Source organism: Nyctibius grandis, chromosome 3, assembly GCF_013368605.1.
Source record: "Nyctibius grandis isolate bNycGra1 chromosome 3, bNycGra1.pri, whole genome shotgun sequence".
NCBI lineage: Eukaryota > Metazoa > Chordata > Aves > Nyctibiiformes > Nyctibiidae > Nyctibius > Nyctibius grandis.
Genome location: NC_090660.1, coordinates 67,034,294 through 67,051,083, shown reverse-complemented (window position 1 = coordinate 67,051,083; position 16,790 = coordinate 67,034,294). Strand labels below are relative to the sequence as shown.

Genomic DNA, 16,790 nt, shown 5'->3' with positions numbered 1-16,790 from the left:
AAGACTTGATGCTTGTTTCAGATTAGTATTGGTATTCACTTTTCAATAACAAGCACATAAAAGAATACAACTTTGCACATCATTTAGAAATCACCCCTGAGTTTAAACTAAAGCATGAGAGACTTGACAGGAGATGATCTGTTGTGATAACAAAAAGAAGTACATTTTAAGGAGGTACTACTTAAGCCAAAATATAAGAAATAATGAGGAATAATAACAATGTGATGGAAACAAGTCTTGGAACTTTACCTTTGTGGCAGCATCAAAACAGACAAAGCCCATGCTAAAGTCGATGGTAAGTCCCATAAGATGACTCTCCAAAACACAGGCATACGTTTTGCACTGTAAAAGAAAAAATAAGAGAAGGTAGTTACCACAGAACACATTCCTTCAAATTCTTTTTAGGGCCAGTATTTTTGTGTCTTTATTCTAGTGTTTATGAATCTCTTATTATTATCAGAAACTAGTCATTTGTGTATAAATAGGTCAGTTTATTGCCAGCGCATTTCAAAGCAAAGGATTTATATCAGTGATGAAGTTTTCTAAGTGTTGTCAAAAGATGCTTTGCTTCTATTAGGGAAAAAAATAAATCAGAATCAGAATTGCCTCAGTGGTTTACCAATGACAACTGCTAAAAGGGAAGTTTCATTATTTTCAAACTCTCTTATTTGTTTTGGTATCCAGTAACAACTTCTAACATTAATATATTCCTTTTAGCTTTTTAAGAAAAAATAAATGCATTTGTAAAATATCTCTTTGGTGTGCTGTTTATTGTGGTTCTGTGTTGTTCTAAATCTCAGTGAAAAAGGCAGTATTTCATACCATATAGCAATTGACATAATAATATGAAATGCCTTTTTTGCTTCAGCTAGTGGACCAATATATCTCAAAGGCTTCTATGAGAAACCTTGAAATCCTGAAAGACTTTCTCATTCTATGATTTTTAAATCTACACATCTATTTATTTCCATAACATCACACTTCAATACATCATGGTGTGAGACATCTATTAGTGTCATTTTCAGGATCAAAACTATTGCTGTGCCTGAAGGTTGACTTCAGGTACAAAAAGACAAACTTGTATTTTTCATTACAAAATATGTAAAAAAATTAAAATATTTCCAAATCTGATATAAGTTCTTTAAAGAAACCATTCTTATGTTATAGTAATTTTACCCTCCAGATTAAATGAAATATAGTTATATTATTCAAATGTTGCTGTAGCCACTAAATATACAATATGAGAACAAAGACTTTATGATCTAAAATGTGTCAAAGAACCAAAATATAAATCGCAAACATGGGGACAATGTAAGTTACTAAATCATCACTGTTACAAAACTATGTATTATTATTTTGATTATCAAGGATAAATCACATGCCTTTACTTATATATTCTTTGGGTGGGCTCTTTGGATTTTAAACAGTCTTCCCCAGAACACAAGAAACTGAAAGGCTCATTAACAGCTTCTAAGAGTTGAAATAAACATTGTAATGAAGGAAAATTGAAAAGTTCATAGCTATATAGATTCTTTGATTATTTAAAATTTGACTTTCTTATACTTAATACAGATTTCTTTTCTGGAACTGAAATATTTGAGTGAGTTGCTTTCATTTATCAAATCCGGTCTCAACTACATACAAACAATTGTTGGTTAATCTTTGTGCACACACCTTGGAACTCCAGAATCCAGGTTTCAAACACAGTGATATCCACCACTGAAGCTGAAGGACACTCTGTTAGTTATCAGTGGGGCACAAGTGCAGCATTTAAGCCAGTCTATAGGCAAAGGATGGCCATCTATAACTCAGAAGTAAAACAATCCATGACACGTTCCCTACAAGATGATTTTGCGTTATTTCTGAGTAACAATAAATCATATGTTACTGTATGATCCACCAAGGTGTTCAAAAGCTGTAACTGTCTGTCAGTAAATAAAAGGTTTCCTACTGCTGCTGTTGAGTGGAAAGCAGCGATCGGTCTTTTCTTGTAGCTTCCAACACTGAAAGAACTTTATGTACTTCACTACATGTATAAAATCTGAATTCAGATGGTATAGGGGTGCACTTGGTCATTATAACTACTAATGCATAAACCCTCAAAATTTTTAATTACCAATTCAATTATTCAGCTTTGTGGTGTTGTGGTCATACAGTATTTATGTTTATATTAGCAAAAAAAAGTGGCTTTTTTTTTGGAACAGCTACATCATAAAAGTGCTATGAATACGTAAACTTTGATCATAAATCAGCGTTGTTAGAAAAGGAGAGGATAGTGCCTTTGGCAACATCTCATTAGTAGAAGAAAAGAGTGTAAAGTAATATATTTCACAGTGATTTACTACTTAATGAATTCACATATGCAAAAATATTCAGGTTTTACATGCAAAGCAAAAAACGTACATTTTGTAGAATTATCTGGCTAACTTCCTACAAGATGCAAACTACATTTTTATTTGTAGACCTCCAAGATATCTACAACAGGCATAGAGCCTTTACTGAGAATTAAAATTTGGTAAGGAGACAGTATATCAGATTTGAAATATGTATTGCTGTCTAGAGTTACTCATCTGACCTCCCACCTCAACACCAGAGGTCAACCTACAATGTGCATTTGCAGGACCACACTGAGCTGGCACAGCTACCTCCGCTTAAGCACAGCACTGTGCCTGGCCTAATTAGTCTCACTGAGAAGTTAAGATTTATGAGAAACAGGACATACCAGTCTTGGTTCAATGCTGAACTGAAAAAGCAACCTGCTTCCCAGACTGAAGGTTCTTTCTACAAAAGGCAGTGCACAGTTTGTGCAGAAATATCATCTAGTTCAGCTCAATGTGGTTATCAGTAGGAAGAAACCGCGTTGTAAGGTGCAGACCACTAGTAGTAGCTGATTCTTTATTCTTTACTTACACGTAAGACTAGTCTTTGTCCTAGGACCATGTATTCCATGATGTTCAAAACAATTCAGAGAAGCAAAATGTGAGAATAACAAAAGGATCTCTGACAGTGAGATTTTAGTTTCTTCGGGGAAGAATGTCCCTTGCTTTATGCATGTGTTGTATGCACTTGCACGTGATTCTGGTCACAGGTCAGAGTAGGAATGTGAACTTTCAGACACTCGTTAACTCTGTTAAGATTTTTCTCATCTTTATTTTCTTTAATTTGTCTTTTAAATCAGACATTTGGAGAAAACAAAAATGCACAAATTCTTCCCAGGAGACTTGATAATTTAAAATTTCTTATACATTTAACAAACACACACTTTAAATCATTAAAAGTGACTATTAATAACATATACTGTGGATGTTTGGTTTTGTTTCTCACTTAGAGCTCATGAAAACCTTATCAGAACTGAAGCATCCCCCTACCAAAAGAAGCAGAAGATATTTCAGCACTCATTTCTTGTTCTCTCACAGAATACAGAATCTTAAATTGGGTTTATGAATCATTCAGTGGGTCAGGCAGGGGCTGAAGGAGAAAACCCAAAGTTGTTCCTTAGATTCTATCCCTCAATACACACGGTTTAAATTATGGAAAGAATGATACATTGTAAGTCTAGTGTAAGCTATCTCTGAAGCTAAGGGAAACCATACTATAAGTCCAAGATTTAATTCAGACTTTCAAACTCAGATTCAGCTTCAATGGGGACAAACTTTAAAGTACTGTAACACAAAGCAGCTTACATAATAATCCTTACATTAGGGAACAAACAACTCCAATACAAACATGAAGGACAGCAAGAAAAAAATTCATGATGTAAATGGTGAAAATTTTAGCCTAAAGTAGCAGGAACACAAAGGGAACCTGATAAACATATATAATTGCACATTATTATGCAAGCTATAGTAGTTCCAGATTCTTCATATAACAATGCTGTGAGATTGTAAGTAAAAAGGATCTCCATTTCAACTAATTTTTTTTTCTTTTAACAGGTAATTATGAAAATGGATTATCATCTCTTACTACTTAAAACTAACTGAAGAGTGACTGTAACACACCATAATGGCACCATTACAATATCGTACCACGTGTTATTGCTAAACCATTATCAGCTTGACTATCTCTCCTCTAATTTATTCCTTTCCTAAAAAAAACACCTGCCTGATTTTTGTTTTAGATATACCTCTGGAAGAAGCTATGAATTGGGCTTAAAATGAATTTATTACATATTTATAGTGAAGCATTTTTAAAATATTTAAATTTGTGAAGTATTTGTTAGAATTACATCAGAATGAGGCCCTGATTAACCTCTCGTGGAGGTTAATGTCAGTGTACACTCATTGAGTAACTCTGTTATTATTTCTATGATTATGGAATAGTACACAACACATTTGAATAATTTCAAATGGCAGTTTTAAACTGCAGTTATATTTTCAAAAATTATATGATTTCATAGTAAGACAAACCTGCACACAGCTGGATTATCATTCACATTAAATATGAATATTCATATGAATATGATTGCATAAAACACGATGTTAGTAAAAAAAATTTAGTCAGTTGATACTTTGATTTTGAACCTGTCACTTTTTTTCTCACAGAGCAATGAAAGAACTCGTCAGTGAAAAATTGTATGACTACTCAGTCAAACCAGCTTTTATGTGAATCTGCAAATTGGTGGATGAAAGCAGTAACGGATTGATGAAAGAAAAATGAGGAGGCCAAGATCACTTATATTAAACATTAATGTTCTGGGTTTTTTCCAAACTGAGATACAGAAAGAGAGGCAAGAAAATAAGGGAAAAAAGCTGATATTGTGAGTTCCACAATCAAAATCTATCATGAGAAGCCTGTTTGTCCAACTTCACAAATCTGCTATAATCAATCAATCTCAGGAAATCATTAGAGTTCATAATTGCTACTCTGAACATCAGTAGATAAAAAGAAAGGCGGAAAGGTTAAGATTAATCTGAGGTTAAGATTATTAGGGAAATTCTTTTGGGGAAACATGGGAGCAATTTTGAATAAATGTAATTCTAAAACCCAAAATCTAAACTAGGAATGTTACAGTATGGATCAAAATTAAAGAAGAACAAATATGAAGTGGCTTCTGGGCTAAAAGTTATTCAAGAAAATTGCCATATATTCTTTTACTTATGGCACAGTTTCAGTCAGTTATATGAGAAAGACAAAGCATCTCAAATATTTATTAGCAGAGGATATATATTGCAATTTTTATACAGAAAAACTACACTTAACATTTTTCAGCACGACAACCAGTGTTCAAAAGGTAAGAACAGCTCCTGTAAAAGGTAGCAGAGTGCATGAACTTAAAAGTTTAACCTTCTTCAACTTCTCCTCCAACAATGGTAATATGCATTAAAACTGACAGCTGTGTAGTTGTTGCAAAATGGATCATCATGAGTATATACTAATTTAGTCCATCTGCATGTGTTGGTTTATAGGTCAGAAGAAGGCTAATATATAACTAACTAACAATTTGTCTAAATAAAATACTGTCAATGCTTGCATTGGAGGAGGACACAGAAAATGAGCGCAAGGGAAGTGAGCATTAGTCAACACTTGCGCAGGTTAATATGCTAATATGACTTTTCTAGGCGTGTATACAGAATAATTCATGGTACCATCAACTAAAGCTGTTCCAACCACATGTATTTTTTAGGATTAGAACATCAAAATAATAACTAGGATTAGGTGAATTATAATTGTGGTGAGTATTTTTTTCTCTTGTTTTAAATCAAAGAATAGGTGATGCAAGAAAAACAGAGTTATCTTTAAACACTCTGATATGTAATTTTCCTGTAAAAACTCGATAGTAATCTGTACCTGAATGTCATCCATCTCTGCTCTGTCATCTGACAATTGAGTAAATACACCAGAAACAAGAAATGTATCAAAAAAGAATAATGTATCTGAGGTACAATTTTGTTCTTCCTTGCATCCAGGAAGTATTCTCACTCAGTGTACTATCATTCCTGATTATTATAAGGACAATTTAATTCCTGCAAGGTTCTCTTATATTATCCAGTAACAAATAAAGTAGCATGTAAGACAGTATGTAAGAATATCTAAACAGATGTTTTTGTCCCTAATCTATAGATTGGTTTTCCACTTCTGTCCATGAACTTTAGTTAACAAATATGTATCACCTAGCCACAATAGCTCAAAGATTGTATTTGAGGTGATCTCTTCTGAATGTTAGATTGCAAGCTGTTTGGGAACACCAAAAGGGTTTTAATGCAATTACATAAATAAACGAATAATAATTTGAGAGCTGCAGGAGGTCAGAGAATTTCTTAAATTGCATCATTACTTCATACAGATCTAATTTGTCAATCTACCAAAAGGTAATCATCAAGGCAGTTGTTCTCACCTGTATCCGCTCAACTTCTAAAAACGTTGCTGTTTGGAAGGCTTTTTCCCATAGTGTTAGGTCAGACTCTAGTTCCACAGAAAAGTAAAGATCTTCTCCAGATTCAGACTGGACACTGAAGCAATGTTTCCGCCGGTCCAGTAGATCACTGTCCTGATGAAAACCTGAAGTTATATAATCTGGCATACATCAATTAATATTTATAATTGCAAATATCTGTGCCTCAAACCTAGCATTTTTAAATGGCATTTTAAATGATATAACACTGTAGTAACTATTGTGAGCTGAGGAACTGAAAACTAGGGTTTTGGTCTAAACATTGACACTTCAATGAATTTTAAACCGGACACCTATATTCAGAATGGTACAGAACAACATAGCATATCTGGCATAACTTCCGATATTTTAACAAATCACTTCTCTAGATTGTTATCAGCTATACACTTTTAAATTAGATAAATGCTATAAGAGGTATCCACTTTCTATTCACATGAGAGGAACATAAATATCAGCTTCTCTGACCTATTTGACTCACCCACCCTATTCTGGAAGGCTGGCCAAAGTAAGCGAGAGATTTATTTAAGCAGTATGAAAAGTCCATCTGTCCTATTTTCCCTATAGAGGCTAGACAAAACAAGTTCGTATTTATGGTGGTTTACAAAATCCAAGATAAAATTTGTCTGTAACTGCATATTGCCTGTAGAGACTAGAGTGGCTGCCAGTGGTTAGGTTGCTGGCTTTGGACCTGGAGGAGGAAGTTACTTTTGGCTTTAAGTTCAGCACAACACCACACAATGGATATCAGGTTACAAATACATAATATTTAATGATTGCTGGCATTTGTAATTGGCACTAAATCAAAGAACAACCAAGTTAATCAGGAAATCCATCACTAGAATGTTTTTCAATTATTTTTTTTTTTAATACAGAATGCTTTATGCTAAAATTCTGGTATGCAATTTGTCCTTGTGAAAAATACACTTGCAGAAACAGTTTTAATTAATTTTGTCCCTACTATGGCAAAGCAGCTGTCACAAACCACAAGCTCACCAGCTGTCCTTGCAAATAGATCTGGAGATTTGGGTATATGTAGCTTGGGTGCAATTTCTACAATGGTATCCCATAGCAGAAGGCACAGCTGAGATCTGTAAAGGAGATTCACAGGACAGTATTGCCTTCTGGTTATATTCAACTTGAATAGACCAAGGGGACCAGAATCAGCTGATACAAACTGGAAGAGCTCCTTACATTGTCCAAGCCAGCTCCCTCTGGGGCAGAGAACCAGGAACGGAAATACATAAACCAGGAATCTCTATGAATCTCTATGAAACTCTCAGGCAGATAATTAGGCAATAGTAGAGTAAGCACTATTTTCCTCTTTCTTCTCAGTAGATATGTGACGGACCTGCCCAAGGAAGCCCGTACAGCATGCATTCATGAATGCTCCTGGTTCAAAACTGCTTTATGGTTTCTAGAAGAATCAGCTATGGAGGCAACATACCCTCTCTTTGCAATCACCGTGACAAAACAAAGTTACTCAGGTTTGAAAATGACCAGTCACTGTGGAACAATCTCCTGCCTTACTTCCATCAAGTCCTAAGCTTAGTAGCTCAATAGCATTAAGTCATAGATGGAAAAAACAGAATGAACATAGGCTGTTAGATCTTAAAAACAGCGTTTCCAAAAAAACTAATATTCTCACAGATTTTTCTTCCACGTGTGTAGCTGAACTAGTTAGATGTAGCTAAACAATAGCCTATGACTTACGACAAATACTTCTGGCTCTTTTTTTTTTTCTTTCCACTCAGGCCCTTCTGTTAAAACTAAAATGTCAATTCTGCTCACAGTATGTTTCGACCAGCATTCAAAAAGAGGTCATAATGCCTAGGTTGTTGTTAATGACGCCTATGCTCTACTGCACGCTCAGCCTCAAAGTGCACAGAGCAGCAGCACTGTGACAAATGTTCAACCTTGTGGATATGTATTGCAACATAAAACATATAATCTAGCACCTGACTATACAAACCCTATCAATAGGAACAGTAAAAGCACTGGCCAACCCTCACTCCTCCAGGGAAGAAAACCAACTTTGTATAGTATGACAGCACTTCTTGTCTAACAGGTCTTAAGCAAGGTCTTAAATTCATTATGCTCCCAGAGCTACACCTGATTGAATGGGCCTGTTGGTCCACAACTGAAAGGACCTATTCAGCATGGAGTCTGACAAAACTTGTGTGTAAGGTACATTTCTTTCCCAAGGAAGGTTCTAGTTCTCCATAGCTACAACTTCAGAAGAAACTAAAAATATTTTGTACTCATCTTCACCTATTCTTATCAACAGTCAGTAGAGAACAATTAATTATTACTTATGCAATTGTGCACAAAACTCTTAAACCTTATTTGAAACAAGACTATGGCACTATGTGGGATCACAGGAATCACTGACACTAAAAAAAAATGAACTAATAGTCCTTGTTTTCAAATGGGAGGAAGTTTGGCAAAATGCTTGGTTCCAGAATGCATATCTCTATTTAGCTGGGCACAGTTAAGGTTTGATGCTTTTTAATTATATTGTTAGACTCTCCCATTCTTACAGGCTTTTTCCTATTGAGAAGAACACACTGGCTGTAAGAAAGGGATGAGTTCTTGTGTAACTGAAAAATGAAAGTGTTAAAAGTTTTACCGAGAGAGTTCTCTGTTAAAATGTGTTTGAAAAATACAGAAATCTCAGAACAGTCTTTTGAAGTGATTAAATAAAAGCTTGTGTATTTTATTACCAACATTGCTAGTAACAATAGTACTAGATTTTACTAAGCATTACATCAATCCTAGAGGTTGAAAAGAGAAGAGCTAAATAGGATCTATAATATTAAACGATGTTTTTGCTATTTATATATTAAAACAAGAACATACTTTGATTAAGAAAAGATCTAAACAATAGTAGGTAGCATTTACCCTCAGTGGTTCACACACAAAAATTTTAGAATATTTCAACTGCTACACCATATTGTGACAAATAACACATTGTACTCATTAACAGAACAGAGTAAAGCAAAGAAATAAAAAAAAGAAGAAAAATAAAATTCAACCCAAAATTTCTTCATACCAGAAAAACACTTTTAAAAATCTGAAATATTATTATGGGATTTTACAGTTTGTGAAGTTCTTATTTGGAATGAAAACAAAATTCAACATTTCCACAGAAATAATAATTATCCACAGAATACTGATTTCATTTTGTGACTAGTTCCAATTTGATGGTCTGTATGTACTTGTGATTTTGCTATCCATGTTTATGGTTAAGTCCATGGTAAGAAAAGTTAAAGTCAAATATATTTAAATGTTTTAGTTTAGTTTTAAAAGAGTTGCTGACATACATATGAGGTATTCATTTCCTTCTTAGTGGTATTTCATTCTACCTGTAAAAATAATTTGGTGCAAGGCTCCCTTCAGTACTGCTTCTGCTCCTTTTTGCTGCAAGATCTTTCTTTAATTTTTTCATTTGTGCTCAGGCACCTAAAAAGTGAAACCTGTATCTAAACATGTTTCCATTTGTACAATGGATAACTGTAGGGAACAATATGTAAGCAAAGTTAAACGATAGCTATCCAAATGTCCTCGTAAAGGCAGAAATTCAAAGCAAAATTTTGTCTTACGAATCCAACTAAGAATTGTCCAAAAGTCTCTGCAAATTTAAGATAAACTTGTTATGAGTTTCAAAAACAGGTCTGGATTAAGCAGGAATCTTCATTAATTAACTTTTACCAAATGGTTATTTCAGCTAAAATATAAAATGTCATTCTACCCATTTAAGAATCTGCTATGACCCCATGTTTTTATAATCACTTACTAGAACTCTTTTATACTGTTAATGATTAGCTGTACCATTTGCTCCTGATGTTCTCAATGTGAATTAATACAGATTCTCTGAAGAACAGTCACAAAACTTGTCACGGTATGCTAATTCCCTACTGGAAGGAAAGTGGTCCTGCTGAAGGATGGGCTGTGTGGAAAGTCCTTGGCTTACACTCAGCTCCAGGGTAATAAAGCATCTCTGCTGACAGGATAGTATGACTCCTGCTTGCCTAATTAATAATGATGTCCATGCTAAGTGAGAGTAATAAATTTGTCTAAGGGAACCAAGCATGGCTCATTAGGCAGGTCCTTTCAAATTAAGGCAGAATGCTTCTTTATCACCGAGTAGTGACATCGCCTTCTCTTCTGCAGAGGTAATCTTTTCTCTTTTGAAAGACTGCCCTCTCCAGAAGTAGCACTGCTCCTTTTCAATTACTTGTGTCTTTTCATTTTATGTATGAAGAATGCATTAAATACTCATATTTTGGCTATTATTTAAATCCGCTAAGATGCAAGAGACCCTCAACTTTTACTATAGTCAGTGAGAGTTGAGTTGTTCCATTCTGCAAAGGTCTGTGCAAGAGAAAACAAAGCTAGGTCTACCAGTTTCATGCTCATGGCATGATTTTTTACCCAGGAGGTGCTCAAAAACTCTCTGGAAGTATGGTTTACCTGTAAAGTTATATCTAATATACAGAGTAATTTGGCAGTGGAACCGTAAATATAAGTGACAGTGGCGAACAGTTTTTGACATGACCAACAATTCATGTAAGATGTTCAAAACCATCCTAATCAGAGTTGTATATCTAAACAGACAAAATAGACCTTAACTTTTGAGATAGTTTTATTTCAGCTGCTAAAATGAGGTAAATATTCATGTTTGTGATATTATTTGTAATAATTGTTAATAATACACAGATGAGAAAACAAACAAAATCTGGTTTCTTTGTTGACTAGTTTAGACAGTCCTGCAAAAACGTCCTAGCATGACCAAGATTCAAACCTAACACCTAAATGAAGATATAAAGCATTCTCTCATCACCTCAAGACTGCAATAACTCCAAGGCGACTGTAAAAAATAATCACATCATGCCTTTACACTTGCTGGCATCAGTGCCCTTATTATTTTACTGTTTGTGTCTCCTTTCACATATCAACTCCATCTACATAAACATAAATTCTTCTTTCTAAGGGATTTTGGTGGTCTACCTCTTTATCTGAAACTTTGTGAACACTTTTCTTGAGCATCACCATTAGTTGCTATGGAGATGGTTCTAACAGCATTTACAGGCAGCAGGGAGCAGATTCACTCCAGAGTGAAAAGAAGATACTGCTTCTCCAGCATATCCTCATTAATCAAGCAATAAAGAAAAAGCGACCCATGCAGGCATGCACATGTCTGTATATATCTCATCTCATTTGGACCCTTCTGAATTTTAATGTTAAAAGACGCAAGAAAAATGTTGCAAATGTTGAAATTATGTGTATACATATATGCATTTAAATAAACACAGAATGCCAGCTAAACTAAAACTGGAGAGAAGATTTTTCAATGTCCAAATTTAATGAAAATATGTTTTCTCAAGAGGAAAAATAATTATAATTACAGGATAAATTTTAGTTTCAATTAAATTTCCATTAGAAAGACCTGTCTAATTGCTTGACAGAAACAGAAATGTTAATTCCCTGTAACCTACTAGGTATAGCAGTAAGCTTGAATTACTCTCCTATTCTGCCTGAACAGGAAAACTAATTTCCTATTCTGCTTGATTAAAAGATGAAGCAGTCTCAAAGACCCTCATTTGAATCAGAGCAAGAGTCCAAACACAAGTTTCTCCTGAGCCAGTACCATAATTGTGCCTATTTCTTAATGACCTCCACTCAGAAATGTGTTTATTTTAATGCCAGGAGGAAAATTTTCAAAATTTTCATAAAACAGACTAATTTTTTGGGGAAAAAAATATTCTAACACTTTCCAGAGAAGCATTGGTGGTTATTTTCTGCTAAAGAGAAATCAGAGACTAATGTAATTACAAACAGATTAAAAAATATCCTGATCACCTCTTTGGAGAGTTATTAAGGATTTGTACCTCTCCAAACTTTGAGGCATTATTTGCTGGAAATTAAGTTTAAGAACAGATCCCAGAAGAGTACACATAATGATAATAGATAGCAATGCTAAAGAGTGATCCTGTTTTTTCATTCTGAGCCCTTGTTCACAACTTTCTCAAATTTAAATAATTGTAGCTGTGGGTTTTTTCCATGTGTAGTTGCCTGCCTGAGGATATTTTTTATTTTCATGTTATAGTTAAAACAGCTGAATCAGTTCTGTGATAAATTAGGAAAAGGAATGAAATTGTTTTGTCCATGTTGAAAACAAAGAAACAAACAGACAAGCAGAACCACCCCCTGTAACTGCTTTTCGGGCTGCTCTGGTGCATCCATTCTTTGGAATGGCACTGACTGCTTCAGGGATGGCAGGAAACTTTTGCTTTCCTTGATAAAAAAAACACAAGTTAAGATCTACTAAAAAATTTAGATGTTCTGGGCAAAATTTGGCTGTTACTGCTCTGAAGATTTCATTTTGAACATGTTCCATCTCTATGGTGTATAGGAAGAGAAGAACCTTCACTACTTTTCCCAGCTGTTAGGGGATATTATGCCACTAACTATGGGAAACGAGAACAGGATATGCTATTTCTCCTTCAAGAGGTTATGTACCTCTTAAGAGGAGAAAAAAGCACCTAACTCAAAACCAAACTGGATGGAAAAATTATGTGGAAGAAAAGTCCTTGTAATTCTCACATAGTGAAATTTTTGTGAGGTTTGTTTTTTTTTCAACTTCAGATGCATTTGTTTTAAACAGGTCTTTTAAAGGTCTTCCTCATGAAGGACACAAATATTGGAAGGATAAGAATTAAATCTGATTAAATAAAAGGCTGGAAAATTACCCAGCAAATTGATTATTCATTATAATAAAAGCATTACTTACAAGACCGCATAATTTTTATTTATCTTTTTTTTTTAAAAAAAAGACAGAATTCCTTACTTACTCAAATAGCTTATGAATACATTATGGTAGGCTGAGAATAGATTAGGGTAGCATAGTGAAAGCATATGCGTTGGATATCAGTATGTCAGCACATTTATATCAGCAAATGTGTAAAAAAATATTTTACATGTACTTGCTAATAGTGTTCTGAAGAAAACTCAGAAGTGCCTATGGAAAATAAGATCCTATCATAAAACTACAAAACATAAATTAGTTAGGAAATTAATATTTCTGGATTTAGTGTTGGCTTTGGCTGTTTAGGTAAGTAACATCCAGACTTCCACCATGAAGAGAATGTACCAAAGGAAATTTTGAATAGTTTCCCCTGAGATAGGAATAATTGATTTCATATAATAAATGGGACATGAATCCATGAAAAAATACAGTATGGTCACTGTTACATGAAAGCCTATACTCCTAAATTCTTTATGCAATAAAACTCCAACATCTTTTGCTAAATTTAATTATTGCAATAGTCAGAAAAAAGACAGAAAAAAAATCAAACAATTAAAGAATGTGACCAGAAAATAAGAGAAAATTGACAAATTAGAGAAAAATGCTTTACACAAATGTATGAGAATTGAAGTATCAGAATATATTAGTGGATAAAATACTGAAATAATGCATCATTCCAACCTTGAGAATGCCCTGATTAGTCTAAGTCAATGAGAGGAAATCTCAAACTTTGGATAAATCTTGAAAATCCAGGATGTAAGACATATACTTGTCTTTCCAGAGTATCCTCATTCCTTGTTTATACTTCACACCTTATTTCTGTTTTTTTTCAACATTCCTTTTTGCCTTATGTTTAAAGTTGAATTTGGCTTTGGCTTTCAAGGATGTTGCAACACCACTGTGGGTCTCATAACTAGAGAGGCAGCAAAAAGCAACTTCTTAGAAGAAGGAAAAGCTGATGCCTTTAACCAACAGAGGTTGCAGGAGCCATTTAAACACATATTTTCTGTATCTGATATTCTTCTTCTTTTCCTCTGTGTATTTATCTTGTTATTTCTTCCAGGAAACAGGATCAGACTCTGAGATTGGCAGCCCCAGCCCAACACAACTCTCTTTTTTTTTCCCAAAAAGGTGACAGTTTATGCTATTGTAATATTGCATTAAAAATGTCAAAAAGGTTTTTTTCTTTTTCAAGAAAAGGGAAACTTCTCTAAAGTTAAAGGGACAAAGAAAAAGCCCTACTTAATAACTTTATGTTTCAAATATCTTTTCTCCTTCCTTTTCTGAATCAAATAAAAAGTTAATAAGCCTTTATAGTGTTGGAGTTGTCATGTATCTAATAACACTGCCTCTTTGCTTTCAAAATAACAACTCTTACATGGTGCTGTACAGTTACAGGAACATCAACATCTTTGACACTCAGAGCCCATTAAATTTATCCAAATCAAGACACCATGGATTAAGGATTGTATCACTATGTACATGTTGATGAGAAATGAACTGACATCACATACAGAATCACAGAAAATGCAGATGATTGGGTCAGAGGTGTGGCCATCTAGCGCATATCTCTATGCAAGGTAGAAGCAGCTACACACCAGCTTATGCTTATAAGCTTCCAATGATGGAAATTCAACGGCCTCGTCTGGAGCTCTATTTCAGTACCGAATGACACTAGCACTCAAGAAGTTTTTCTTTATTGTGTAACTGAAGCCAACTTAATGATAGTCTTAATGTCAGTGGACATGGAGATCATTTATGACTTTTACTATTTTTCTTATCTTATAAGACAACTCTAATTCTAGTTAGAGTGGGAACAGATCCTCTTTTCTTTGGAAACATTACTCTTAAACTTAGAATAGAAGACAAACGAAAGACTGAAAATTACTTCAACTGGTTAGAACTGAAACACTCAACATTTCAGCATTTTTTCCAAGAACTGGCACCTGGCTAAACCCTGGCTAAAAATCTAATTTTCCCTGGATGTAGTATTAACCTAATCATAAAAGGGATTCATTACTTATGCCTCCTAAGCAGTTTTGAGTACGTGTGAAGTGCTTTAGTGGAAACACATCAGGATGCAAGTCTCAGCCATTGAGTAAACTATATTAATGACAGACCTCAAAATACATTCTGTACCTTCATTTGATATGTTTAGGTGTCTATTGGCATTAATTTTAAAAATTATTTGATGCATCATAAACATTTTCTGTAGTTTTCCATGCTTTTTATATCATACTTTTCTCATACTTAACTTATTGGAAAAAGAAAATAAAATTACAGGAAATTTAAGTGGGAAAATTAACATAACTGCATTTGAAGATTTTACACCCACTAACAGCTAAATAAGGAAGGAAATACAAGTCTTCTGAGACACCAAGTTGGTCCTGGTTGATATAGTAAGAAAATTATAGCTGCACTGATGTGAATGATACCAGATGTAAACATCAATGATTCACCATCCTGACATATTGCACGCATAGACTGCCTTTCACAATTATCCTCACATTTCATTTCAGAGCTGATCTGACACCTGAATATGTTTCCTGTTTTATGCTGAACAAAGTGTGTTTTTTACTGTAAATCTCCAAATATTTTTACATGACACATTGAAGATAGAAGCCAGGTGACTGAACTATAGAAAGCGTTTTCTCACAATTAAAAGGATATGCTTGGATGAAGCTGAAGAACATTAGCAACTCAAGCAAACAAGGCAAACTTTCTTGCAGCAAAGTGCAATCTTTTATATTATACTTCATAATTTACCTGAAGAATTTAACAAAAGTTTTCTACCCCATATGGAAAAATTACTTAAATATTTAAGCTAATTACCAATCTATCAAAGATACTTAAATCTTGTTAAAATATACACACTTACACATGCATGCACATGCACACACACTCAAAACACACACATTAAAACTGCATATCAAAAACATAAGAGGCACCAAAAAGACATATACATTTCAACCAGCTTTGAAGTACTGAACAGGACAAGGCCGTCTGCCCGTTTCTGAAGCTAGTGATATAAGTACCTGCTTTTCTGGAGTATTGAAGATTTGATCAATCCTAACATCGGAATTAGATGGCTGTTAATGGGGCTTTGCCCCTCAAAATAGAGGACAGGGTGAAACAAGCTTCTCCCAGAATAAATAAGAAATATTTATTCATGGCAAATTCTACCACCAATTCTGTTGAAAATGTCATAGATACATTTTAATGTTAGAAGTGGTATCATCAGATTATCTGGCCTGACAAATTGCTTAACATGGATCACAGATTTTCATCCACATGCTAGTGTCACTGTCCCACTAGCACTGGTTTGAATAGAACTCGTGGTAAAAAAAGAAAGTGGTTTAAAAGCTATCAACTTCTCTTACCAGTTCCTTCCACAGATTAATCATCAAAACTTGTACAGTTTCTAACTTCTTCCCAATTTGAACTTGCCTGACTTTGATTTCTACCAACTCTTTCTTTTTACTTGTTTCTTTTTAGGGTTAAAGAGTTCTTTGGTGCCTTGTATTTTCTCTCTGTTAAGGTAATTCCACCCCATAATCAACTGATCTATTGAATTTTTAATAAATTACTTAGTAT

General features: G+C 34.2%; 1 protein-coding gene across 1 annotated transcript in view; it reads right to left on the bottom strand.

Annotated features, from left to right (window-relative positions):
• SNTG1 (syntrophin gamma 1) overlaps positions 1–16,790 on the bottom strand; it is a 418,769-nt gene that overhangs the window by 27,625 nt on the left and 374,354 nt on the right. Inside the window, exons 17-18 of the mRNA XM_068396528.1 lie at positions 6,335–6,487; positions 250–342 (exon numbers count right to left, since the gene is read on the bottom strand). Of these exons, the coding sequence (XP_068252629.1) occupies positions 250–342; positions 6,335–6,487 (246 nt within the window). The remainder of the gene's footprint in view (positions 1–249; positions 343–6,334; positions 6,488–16,790) is intronic.